The 13,262-nt window shown below is 35.7% G+C and overlaps 1 protein-coding gene across 1 annotated transcript in view; it reads left to right on the top strand.

Annotated features, from left to right (window-relative positions):
- Positions 1 to 13,262, top strand: part of ANO1 (anoctamin 1) — a 126,292-nt gene that overhangs the window by 72,650 nt on the left and 40,380 nt on the right. The window contains exons 10-13 of the mRNA XM_087877521.1: positions 537 to 578; positions 5,573 to 5,637; positions 7,331 to 7,465; positions 9,864 to 10,024. Coding sequence (XP_087733647.1) covers positions 537 to 578; positions 5,573 to 5,637; positions 7,331 to 7,465; positions 9,864 to 10,024 — 403 coding nt within the window. The remainder of the gene's footprint in view (positions 1 to 536; positions 579 to 5,572; positions 5,638 to 7,330; positions 7,466 to 9,863; positions 10,025 to 13,262) is intronic.

Raw genomic sequence — 13,262 nt, 5'->3', positions numbered from 1 at the left:
ATTCAAGTTATTTTTTTATTCTGGCTACGTATTAAATGATGCTTATATTTTTGCAAGCATGGCCCTCTTTGGTGACTTTTTATATACAAAATACAATATAAAAGTGCAGATAGCTGTCAGTTATGGTGGATTCTTAGTCATGAATAATATATATTTATATGATAGATGTTCATGATCATAATATTAAAATCCAGAGTCACTTTATAGGGAGATGGGCAATATTAAAATTTAAATAAATAAATAAAATGTTTTGTTTAAAAGTGACAATTTAGTCAATGTCATGCGTGAAAATGAATGTTAACAGAAACTTTAAAAAATAACTTATGTTTTAGTAATACAAATCTTATGTTGTTAGGGCTATATCTACTCAATCAGAAGATTTAGAATGAAATATTCTGAAGGGAATATATTTTTCACTGATTCTGGACCTTTGAGTTATTATTAGCTTTTTATGGAAAGGACTGCTAGACGCAAATAAAATATATTCCAGCTTTGGGTATTCCTTGTGGAATAACATCATTTTTTTTTTCTTAAAGGGTGATTATGAAGGTGAATATGTTGAGCCTAATGACAGAAAAGTAAGTTGATATAGGGGAACAGAAGCATTTTCAAGTATCAACTTTAAGAATTATGTGTTGTGATATAGACAATTGCCAATATTTTACTGAAAGTCAGAGGTATTTAGAAGTGCTCTTTTAAACTCTTGTATTAACTGTGGCAGGACATCCTCGGTAGATGGAGGCAGACATTATTTATTGAAGAATTTACAATCATAGACCAAAAAGACAAAAAGGAAAATCAATATGCAGTCTATCCCACATATCAACTTATTCACAGCAAAAACTAAACAGGCCTCTATTATGTTCAGCTTTAAAGGTTCTGACTGCCATTGTTGTGGCAAGAATTTGGTCACTTTCTTAGAGACTTCACAATATTGGATATTTAATAGAAATCGCATAGTTGCCTGTCAGGACTAGTTTGGTACTTCGATAATTAGAGAAGTGAGGATAGATTAGCTCCATCTGCCAAGGAATGACCTTTCAAAGGTGTGCATGCAACTGTCTCAGTATTCTGACCTAGGCTTCCTGATATAGTAAAAAGCACACAATTAATCCCAAAAACCCTTTTTTTATTTTAACGGCTGTGAATTCCTTTCATTCACAGCATGTACTGAATCACCAAGAGTTTATAAATAGTCCAACAGAAGTCTGCCACAGTCCTTCGGATAAGGCTGGTAAACACCCACCTTTATCTTCTTTGACATGCTGCCAAAGACCTAATTGGCAATTATCTTGGCAAGGCCACATTGAAACACAGCGTCAAAAAAGGAGCTTCAAAGTACAAACTGACACCATCCACAACGTTGCTTCGTGCAAAGGCCCACATGCCTTTGCTCTTCTTTTATGTCTTATGGGAGGGGCCAATCATCTCCAAGCCTTACTTCTGAATCATCCTTTTTGTTTTAACTGTTCTTGCCTTCTGGTAGCTCTGTGTATATGCGCACTAGGAATAGGCTTCCTCTGTTCTTCTGCCTCTCTGATGTCAGACTCTGGAGGCTCTGGAGTCCTCACATAACTCCCAGATGGCCCTGGCCCCATCTCTGCCTCCGACGCAGAGACCTTGTCTGAGCCTTCCCCAGACTCCAGGACTGGCCCCTCCCCAGTTCTTCACTGTCCAACTCTGCTGCCAGCTTTGCAGGCTGCTGGTGGACCACAACACTCAGTTTTAGTCATAAGCATTTTGAATAGAAGTATTATTGAATCTCACAGTGAAAACCACTGAAGGCAGAGCACTTAGGTATGACTGTGAGTATTCACCTCTATAATGACACAAGCATATCTAAAAGTATGTGGTGAAAGGAAATACCTGAATTCATAGTAGTATAGGTGCAAGGTTTACTGTAAATCTATCCCTTTGTAATCATTTAGAATCACATCATAGGTCCAGAAGGGACTTTGGAGGTCTTCTAGTCCAATCCTTGCCCAAAACAGGATTTCTTATACCATCTCACACAATTGAATGTCCAATCTTTTCTTGAAAACCAGTGATGGCCATTCACAACACCAGAAGGCAAGCTTTTTCCACAGGTTAATTGCTCTCACTACCAGGAAATTTCTCCTTAGTCCCAGGTTGGACCTCTCTTTAATGAGCTTCCCACCTGTTGCTTCTTGTCCTGTCCTCTGGGGCAATCAACCCTCTTGACTGCTGTCTTCAATCAATATGTCAAATATATATCAAATATATATTTAAATCAAATGGATCGAAATGACACACACATACACATATGTGATTTAAAGTAAGCTTCATGAAATAAATATACAAACACATAGATGAATTTATAGCGTCAGAGAACAATGGGCATGATGTTGATACTGAACAATCTCTGGTTGATCTTACTCCAGGCTTTGGCAAAGCTCAGCATAGATAAGGCTTGTGAGGATAAGAATATAACAGGCTACGCTATATGTTACTTACTTCTTCTAGGGGGAATTTTTATTGGTCTATTAGTACAAATTGGATTAGAACTAATTGGTCTTATTAGTACAAGTTAGATAGGTTTGTTTAAGCCAGAACTTTTAAGTGGAAGAGCCTCAAGACCAAGAACTAAAGAAGTGCATTTGCAACAATAAGAGGAACTCAATGCAGAGACCTGAGGAATTTGGACTGAATGCTTCTGGCATAACACTGTTCATTAGCAGAACTCCATGGGCTATACAGCAAGACTTAGCAATTTAGTTTTAAAAAATTGAAGTGCTGCAGGCACATAATTGTTTCTCTTAGAACTTGTGTATCTGGTTGTATTTACTAAGAGGCACAATAACTCCTCTAGTATTTGGACAATCAGCAATACCCAAGTTGAGTAGCCAAAGCTTTTATGAAAACCTAGATATCTATTTCCAATTGCATACTTCCTGGAAGCTTCAGTCCTCAAGCTTGACATATTCTGCACATACATACTGTCAATCACACAATAAGTGGATGGCAAAAGCAAAAAAGAAACCATTTTAATATTAACAAGGTTGGAGATTGGTGTATTAAACAAAACTCAAGTAACTTAAGGCCACTTCTCCTGTGATGGTAATTAACACAACAGTGTCATCCTTATATGAAATAGTGTCCCCTCATACAATTGATTATTTGTGTTACGAAAGCTAGCGAATTACTTATTACATTTTTACTACAATTTTTTTTAGTGCTGCACTAAAGTTTCTCCTTTTTGCTGCCATTTTTATCAATATTAATGGAAAAGAAATGGATTTAGTTTTTTTTGGTGTTTGTTTGTTTTCCAAGGCAAATCCTGATAAGTAAAATATAGAGAGCTATCACTTGATTTAGTTCTGTGTGAATAAGTGGTGCAAACGGGTGTCCTGTTTTGCACTATATAATTATCTCTACAGCAATCTGCTACTGGTGTTCAATTCCAAGGAAAGGCAAGTACCCAGGGAAATTGCAGGATGGTGGAAAGATGCACAATAGAAAAACAATATCGGGAACACCTGCCATTTCATGACAATAAAATAAGCTCAGAAATCTGGATCTACTAGAAAGCTTTGGAGAAATCATATTTCAGTACAAATGTATCTGTTTTTATTCTAAAGGACAAATGGTTCTGGATATTTAAAAAAAAAAAAAACTCGGCCATCCTTGCTATTATAGAATTCAAAGATGTGGAGACTCTAGAAAGAGTTCAGAGAAAAGCAACAAAAATTATTGGGGGACTGGAGGCTAAAACATATAAAGAATGGTTGCTAGAATTGGGTATGTCTAGTTTGATGAAAAGAAGGACTGGGGTGACATGATAGCAGTATTCCAATACCCCAGGGGCTGCCACAAAGAAGAGGGAGTCAAGCTATTCTCCCAAGCACCTGAGGGCAGGACAAGAAGCAATGGGTGAAAACTAATCAAGGAGAGAAACAACCTAAAATTAAGGAGAAATTTCCTGACAGCTAGAACAATTAATCGGTGGAACAACTTGCCTCCAGAAGTTTTGACTGCTCCAGCACTGGAAGTTTTTAAGAAGAGATTGGATAACCATTTGTCTGAAATAGTATAGGATTTCCTGCCTAAATGGGGTTGGACTTCCAAGGTCCCTTCCAACTCTGTCTATTCTATTCTATTCTATTCTATTCTATTCTATTCTATTCTATTCTATTCTATTCTATTCTATTCTATTCTATTCTATTCTATTCTGGAGGGGATCGTTTTCTATTCCACCTCAGTCCAGTCTAGAGGGGTTTTGACTTAATTATGTGACCATGTGCATTCCAGATCTCAATGCTAGCAACTACATCATCATATGGGGGAATGATGCAGACTTGGATCATTTAATGCAGCAGCTTCATTTGCACATGTTCCAAGGGGCATCAAAATATGTACAGCTCCATTAGATACAAGATTTCATATAATCACAATCATCTTTTAGGCTCCTAATCCCTAATCAGTTTCACCACCACAATCCCCCAGAAAATTTATCACATTCCTTTTCCATTTTTGTTTTCCCTTAATATATTCATCATTCAGAGACTTTTCATATTTCAGTTGTTAATAGCATGTTACACCATTTTCCGTAATATAGAAAATTCAGTTCAGCTGTCATGAAAGTGTGCTGTGAATGAAAATAGAGTTGCTGGTGGACAAATAGTCCAACATGCATATTGTTATCAGTACAAATGTTTAAATGAAACCGTTTCTAAAAATAAAAGGATTTTTTAAAAATGTATGAGTTATTGAATCTAGAATTAAGTATACTGGTCCCAGCTCAGAATTCAAAAGTTATTTGGTGGCATATAAAATTCCGACCATAAACTCTGAAGAAGGATTGGAGGTAGTTATCCATGAAAGAGCCTTTGATCTAAGTTCAGAACTGTCCTGCTACCTCCTCACTTTCTTTAAAATAGTTATCCATCCTAATGTAAAATTAAGACTTTCTGTAGCCTCTGAAAAATAACATCTCAAATTGTTTTACTGGATGTATTTAATCATGAATAGTTAACATGTCAGAAACATTCTAAATATATGGCCTAATTTTCTTCTTTTTTATGACTTTTTATGACTATACACTGAAGAAAAGCAAAGAAAGTGAATAGCAAAGTAACATCTTAATCTAATTTAATTTCTTGGCAAGGTTTTGGCAAAGTTTTTCAGAAGTTGTTTGCCCTTGCCTGTTTCCTAGAGCTGAGAGAAAGTGACTGGCCCAAGGTCAGCCGGTTGGTTTCATGCCGAAGGTGGGGATAGAACTCATGATCTCCTAGTTTCTAGCCTGGTGTTCTTAACCACTACAACAAACTGGATCTCACATTAACTTGGTAACTGCATATATCCAGTCCCAGCTTTAGTATCTCAGTTGCATCTCACTACTCTCTGTTTATTAGTTTTTCTATAAATGAATACAAGAATATGACCATGAGCCAAACCACAGACACAATCAATTTTTAATGCAAGCTGAATATATTGGTGGAACATAAAAAACTAAAATATAATGACACTAGAGACATTGAGAACTAAGCAGTAGAATTGAAATAAGAAATTACTTGTTTCCAGTTTTCATTTTCTGTTTAAATTTCTTTTCTAGCTCCTGTGTGAAGAATGGGCAAGTTATGGAGTATTTTATAAATATCAACCAATTGACTTAGTTAGGTAAGAAACAGTGATAACTCCTTACTTGTCTCTTACAAGTCCTTATGTGTTTGTATATGTGCATTAACAGTAGCAGACTACAGCTTTTGGGTAACAGTTGTAGAAAACTGTATCTTTCATATAGCTAGACATCAGCTTATGAAAAGTGGCCTTTGAAAAACAGAACCAAAGAGATAAAGCATATTCAAGTTTAGGATAAAAATTCATATTGCACAAGCCATACGATAGTCATCTGTTTTTCCCCAGATTTACAAGCAATGATCTTAAACCATTTGAACAGTGCAGTTTGGGGTGGGTTTGGATTTTTTTCCCCTTCTTCAACAAATATACTCAAATGCATGGATCTTAGTTGGAAGCAAAATCAGGTAAAAATAATTTTAAAGGGATATTATACATTATAAAGGGATATTATAAACCATTTCCAATATGAGTAGTTCTCATGTTTCCAGATCAATATGGAAATATCATATTCCAGATCTAAACCTTTTTCACCTATTTTTTGTGAAGGGTGCTTTCTCTTACATCCCTTGCTATTAAATTATATTGTTTATTTCCTTTGGAGATTTTTTTATTGAATTTTATTAAAAAGCAACTGCCATAGCAAATGTACCAGGGCACTTGCATGTGGTACTTTAAACTTGGACCTACAGTAACTTTAATAAACAGAACTGTTAAGTATTTGTTTTGGTGTAGGGATGAAATTATTACTGAGACATTAAAGGATATTATGGACTGAAGAAGTTTGGGAACCTCTGCCATAATGGTTTGTTTTATATTAAATCAAACCATTGACCCATCTAGAACAGTGTTTCTTAAACTTGGCAACTTTAAGATGTGTGGACTTCATGCTGATGGGGAGATTCTGGAAGTTGAAGTCCACGCATCCTAAAGTTGTCAAATCTGAGAAATACTGATTTAGAACATTTAGAATTATAAATTTAGAACTATACAAGTTCCCCTGAATTTAATGGTCTCTAAATGTATTGAGTCTTCTGGTCGCAAAATTCAAGACTAGTTTTCTCAACACAACTGGAAGGTACCAAGTTCAGGATGCCTAGTATACACTGAACAACAGCAAGTGTCTAAAATTGCAGATAGCGCTTTCCCAGTTCCACCAAGACAGTCAATCTGGAATTTTATGTCTGCCGACCTTTTGCTCTACTAATAAAGACTACGTGGAAGTCACAATTGATTTGGAATGTGACAGCTCATGTAATAATGGGTACACTAAACTACACCCATGTAAGACCACAGCTTTGCAAATGGGCCTAATTCCCAGTAGGCTTCCAGGTACAATTCAAGGTGATGGCTACCACTTATAAAGCCATTCATGGCACAAGACCAGAAAGGTTGTTTATGGGACCATAAACCAATATCCAATTTCTTTCTGCCCCAAGTTTCACAAAGTGAGTATGCTCCTGGTTCCCTCTGTGAAACAGTGCCAGATACAACTATAGAAACAGAAAGGTAAAGCTACTTAATAAGCAAGAGTGGAGTATTTACTTGGTGTTTTTATCCTGGATCTGTTCCAAATGGCATGTGGACATGAATTCTCCAAGAGGAAATGCATTTTGGCTAATCAACAGGATTTATTTTCTCATTCAGTCAGCCCTGCTGTCTAATTCATAAATTTAGCCCTGCTACGTTTGCCATGATACATTATATAGTGTTTTCTTCCTATAATATATTTCAGGAAGTACTTTGGTGAAAAGATTGGACTATATTTTGCCTGGCTGGGAGTTTATACACAAATGCTCATTCCAGCTTCTATTGTGGGAATTATCGTGTTCCTTTATGGTTGTGCAACTGTTGATGAGAATATACCAAGGTAAAATATTCTGCACTTTGATGTACAAAACCATCTTTTTCACGTCTGTTAATATGCTGAAAAATATCCTAAATGATTTTCACTAAAGCTAATGCTTTAGGTTCTGCAACCATACTTATATATATGTGTGTGTGTGTGTGTGTGTGTATGTATATATGTATATGTATGTGTGTGTGTGTATGTATGTATGTATATATATATCACAACTTACAACATTCATTTCTCAATTCAGGATCTTATTGTTACATTCATGAGTTTTGCTTATAAATAATGAGAAGTTAGGTATCAGCATTTCCCCAGGATTCAGTTTTCTTGGTCACAGGGATATAACAAACTTATGGTAAACCGCTCCAAACTTGATTGCAGAAAATAAGACTTCAGTAACAGAGTTGTTAATGCCTGGAATGCACTACCTGACTCTGTGGTTTCTTCCCCAAACCCCCAAAACTTCAACCTTAGACTGAATCCTGGGGAAATGCTGATACCTAACTTCTCATTATTTATAAGCAAAACTCATGAATGTAACAATAAGCTCAGAACAATATAAGTGGGGGTTGCTCTGTGGTGTTCTGCTCTTACGCCTTTTGAATTTTGTGAAATTATCTTAAAAGAAGAATGGCAACCTATGGTCATTGGGCCCAGTCTTTGCAGCCCCCAGAATCTCCTATGACTGCTAATGTTGAATGTGGTGGTACAATTCCTGATCATTTGTGACACATGGGAACTGTGGCATATGTCGTGCAATAAACTTAACATAAATTTAAAAATTGTCTTCAAGGTCTCCTCCATTCACCCAAAACAACTCCCATAACTACCTAAACCACTGTAGCCAAAAATGTTAACACAGCCATAAAGTATAAAGTACATAAAGTGCACAGCCATAAAAATGTCCTAAAATAATAATATATTAATGTAATAATCAAATGGATTTGGATAAAATGCATTAATGTGTTCAGTCCTGTACAGGCTGTGTCATCAACTAAAATTTCAGTCTGAGGCCTGTATTCAGTGTCACAAAAACTTAAATTCATTAAAATAGAATTACAGAACTCTGAAATATGTTTAATTAAAGACTCCTTGTGAGACAAATTTTATTCCTGATGATTAATGGAGATATTCCATCTGGTATTAACCAGATTTGACCCTGCTAGGATTTTTTCAATGTTAACCATGATCGGATAAGTACCATCTGATAAGAAAAGTGATATATAAATTCATTAAATAAATAAATTGTTGTAATTGGAAATGGTCTCATGGTGAAAACATCAACTGATGGATTGGATAAACAAAGGCAGTGGACCTACCATTCAGATTTGTCTGGATAAATGATAGTTTTTTTTACATTCATACTGTCTGAAGCAGAAGTCTTCAAACTTGGCAGCTTTAAGACTTGTGGACTTCAACTCTGGGAGTTGAAGTCCACAAGTCTTAAAGCTGCCAAGTTTGAGGACCCCCGATCTAAAACTTGTTACAAACCATGAGGTTTAGTTTGCTGATGACATAGATCATGTGCATGGCTCAACCCTTCTTATTTCAGACAATTTACCTTGTTCAGACATGATGCTCATTTATTTATTGGGGTTTTAAATCTGAGCCACTTTATTTAATTATTTTAAATTTTATATTGTTGTTTTGTCTGTGTTTTTAAATAGGCTGTACACCGCCCTGAGTCCTTCGGGAGAAGGGCGGTATAGAAATAAAATTATTATTATTATTATTATTATTATTATTATTATTATTATTATTATTATTATTATTATTATTATTATGTTCAAATAGGGAGGAATTCTGGATGAAAACTAACACCAGCTAGCGCTAAACATGAATAATACAAATATAGTAATAATTTATGCTGGAAAGGAAAGAGAAGAGAAAGATCAAGGAGAATCCTGGAATGCATGATTCTACAGTCTGCTTCAAATCATTCTGTCATAGTTTAAAAATGAATAGTGATCCTTTGATACAGTATTAGACCACTATATTTCTATGATTAGAAGACTGGATTATATTTCAAAAGATCTGAGTAGATAGTCTTAGTGCACTGCACTACTGCAGCCTTGTGAAGTAATAGAGTATAAAAAACAGAGCCCAAGTGATTATACTAATATAAAAGTACTCGGAAAGCCCAGGTGTTAAGTGCAGAAGATTGTCCCAGAGTAATAAGCCCAATTGTTTAATCTGCTTTTTACAGTTGTCAGGAATCCATGATGCCATTTGGCTACTGGCCATGCAGCTGATGCTGTAATACAATGCATCTGAAATGGGGGGGGGATTAAGTTTGGATAAATATGCTTAGATTCAAGTCATATTCAATGTATGTATTTCACAACTCAGGGTTTCAGTAGAAAGCAAAGGGAAGGATATGCTCACCTTTCATTTACTGTTTGCTTTCCCTCAGCATGGAGATGTGTGACCAGAGAAACAATATCACCATGTGCCCCTTATGTGACAGAACATGTAGCTATTGGAAATTGAGCTCTGCTTGTGCCACTGCTCGGGCTAGCCATCTTTTTGATAATCCAGCCACTGTCTTCTTCTCAGTCTTCATGGCTCTCTGGGGTAAGAATGCTTATATCATTTTGGAATAATATGCTTGAAGTTTTCATTTGACTTTGAGTTTAACTTTCCTTATATGGAGAACAAGTAGGACAATATGTCATCATCAGTTAATTATCTGTACTGTCCCTTTTTGGTCCTTCTGTTATAAAACTGTCACATTTACATTTATATTCTGAACTGAAATTCAGAAAATTGCTTGGATGAATACAAAGCAAAGCACGGCACAAAGCTACTTAGGGATTGTATAGCATGTCAACAATATCTGCTTGTAGACTTGGTCTTGATCTGATCAGAAGACTACAACACTCAATCATAGTTAAATTTACTAAAGTGCATTAATGTTACTGGTAAAGGTAAAGGTTCCCGTCGCAAATATGTGCTAGTCGTTCCCGACTCTAGGGGGCAGTGCTCATTTCCATTTCAAAGCCGAAGAGCCAGCGCTGTCCAAAAACATCTCCATGGTCATGTGGCCTGCATGACTAAATGCTGAAGGGGCACAGAACACTGTTACCTTCCCACCAAAGATGGTTCCTATTTTTCTACTTGCATTTTTACATGTTTTCAAACTGCTAGGTTGGCAGAAGCTGGAACAAGTAACGGGTACCGCCGAACTGCCAACCTTTCTGATTGACAAGTTCAATGTCTTAGCCACTGAGCCACCATGTCCCTGTTACCAGTAGGATACTGTTTATTTCACTCAATGTGCCCTTTCAATTTTGAAGGCATCTCCTGTTTGTGAAGAACCTACATATTCTCATTCACATATTGAGATGCTGTAGCAATAGAAAATCATGCAAAATGATTTGTGGGAAACAACAGCGTAAAACTTTAGTTTTAAAAAATTAAAAGTTTTCTTCACTTATGAATTTGGGACACTTAAATTCTGGTAAAACATCCTAGTGTTTCAGTGGTGGATACCTGCATATGACTTAGATATAAGAGGTTCTGGGATGTGGATGTTTGTACCAATGGTGAAATCTAAAATGTTGCAATATTTTCAGGATCAGACTCAATAAAGATAATAGGAGTTAGAGCTTTAAATATATTTCTTTTTAATTATGATAGGCATTCTATATTCACCGAATATTCAAGGTAGAAGCAGTTAGAATGGTGAGGGTGGCTCCTTATATATACAAGGGGTGGAGCTAGGAATGGGAGTGGTAAGTTATGAATACATTAAAGTCCAAAGAATAAGTTAACCTCTGATGTTCCATATATACATTATTTACACATTGGAGAATAAGGCATTTACATCTGACAAATCCCCCTCTAAATGCCGGTTCGTTACACAACACCAATTACATTCTGATTCAGGACAATATAATACATATAATTTAGAAGTTAAATATTTGTGTTGTTTAGAAGGTAAGGGTTTTGTTAATATGTCAGCTAATTGTTCAGAAGTATCGCAATGTATTGCTTTAATGAATCCGTCTTGAGACAGTTGTCTCACATGCTTAAACTTTATATCAATATGCCTGGACCTTTGTCCAATTGCATCGGATCTGGATATTTCAATGGCCGCTTTATTGTCTTCATGCATAATAAATGGTAAAGTGGGTTTCTTCCAAACATCAGTGATCAGATCATTGAACCATACAAGGTTATTTGCAGCCTTGGACAAACAAACATATTCCGCTTCTGTAGTAGAAGTGGCTACTAGTTCTTGTTTACCAGTATACCAGTAAACTGGACAATCATTCAATAGAAAAACATAACCAGAAGTACTCTTTCTGCATGATGTATCACCAGCCCAATCTGCATCAGCATAACAAGTAATTTTTGGTTCTCTGTCATTATTGGGTTCCAACATTAAACAAAAATCTAATGTACCCTTCAGATATCTTAGAATTCTCTTGACAGCTTCCCAATGATACAAGGTTGGTTTACTAACATATCTTGACAGTAGATTGAGAGGTAATGCAATATCTGGCCTAGTCCAATTAGATATATAAAGGAGTGAACCTATAACTGATCTGTAAAATGTGTTGTCTTTAAACTCAGGGGAAGATTCATCAGTGTTTCTAAGAAAATCAGTTTGCATAGGGGTGTCACAGGTTTTGGCATTATTTAAGTTACATTTGTTTAGGAGTTCGATAATTTTATCTTTCTGTGTAAGTTTGAATCCCCTTTTAGTTTTGTTAATTTGCACACCAAGGTATTTATTCACTTTACCCAGAGATTTCAGTGAGAAGTGTTCATTTAACTTATTTACAAAGATTTCCCTGCTCTCTTTATGCTTTCCAATGTATAAAATATCGTCCACGTAAATTAATACAAATTCAATATGATCATTACTCTTTTTTACGAAGAAACAGTTATCAGCAGTGGTGGCGTTGAAATCCATGGTCTTAAGTACTTTTACCAAGCAATCGTACCATCTTTTGCCGGATTGCTTTAATCCGTACAGACTCTTATTTAATAACCAAATTTCGTTCTTATTAGTGTATTGACTGTGTGGTGCTCTTACATATATTTCCTTATCTAATTTTGCATGTAAGTATGCGGTCTGTATGTCATATTGGAATACGTCCAGATTGAGTGCAGATGCTACTACAAGGGCTGTTTTGACACTCTCTGTTCTCACTGTGGGTGAATATGTATCAGTATAGTCTTCTGGGTATTTTTGTGCATAGCCTTGTGCAACTAGTCTAGCCTTGTATAAGGTATTGCCTCCTTCTAAGTTCTTAATTTTATAAATCCACCTGGTACCTATAATTGTTTTATCCTTAGGTGCGATCGCAGGTGTGAATACATTTAATCCTTGTAAACTTTCCATCTCTTTTTCCATAGCTAGTTCCCATTTTTCTCTTTCTTCATGTGGAAGTTTCAATACTTCTTCATATGTATTAGGTGTTATTTGTTCTCCATTCATATGCATTATGTAGTCTTTGTATTTATTTGGTATTTGGTTTCTATTGTTTCTAATAGTTCTTTCAGGCTTGCTATGGTTATCATGCAAATATCTAGCTTCCTTCTTTGTTAATGTGTCTGTCTTTATTTTATGCTGACTATTAGTCCAAGTTTTGATTTTGTTCTTACTTTTGTTAATATTTTGATTTTCTGTTGTTTCTTCCTCGCAAGATATCGTATCTTTACATTTATTAGGAAATATTTCATTAAGGTGCAATTTTGACCAATTGGCCTGTTCATGGAACACAGCTGTTCTGGATACTATAAATTTGTTATTACTATCAATAAATCTGTACCCTTTGGTTCCAGTTTCGTATCCCATGAA

Source organism: Pantherophis guttatus, chromosome 1 (assembly GCF_059756535.1).
Source record: "Pantherophis guttatus breed Tessera chromosome 1, ASM5975653v1, whole genome shotgun sequence".
NCBI classification, from domain to species: Eukaryota; Metazoa; Chordata; class Lepidosauria; order Squamata; family Colubridae; genus Pantherophis; species Pantherophis guttatus.
This window is presented reverse-complemented; position numbering and strand designations above follow the sequence as displayed.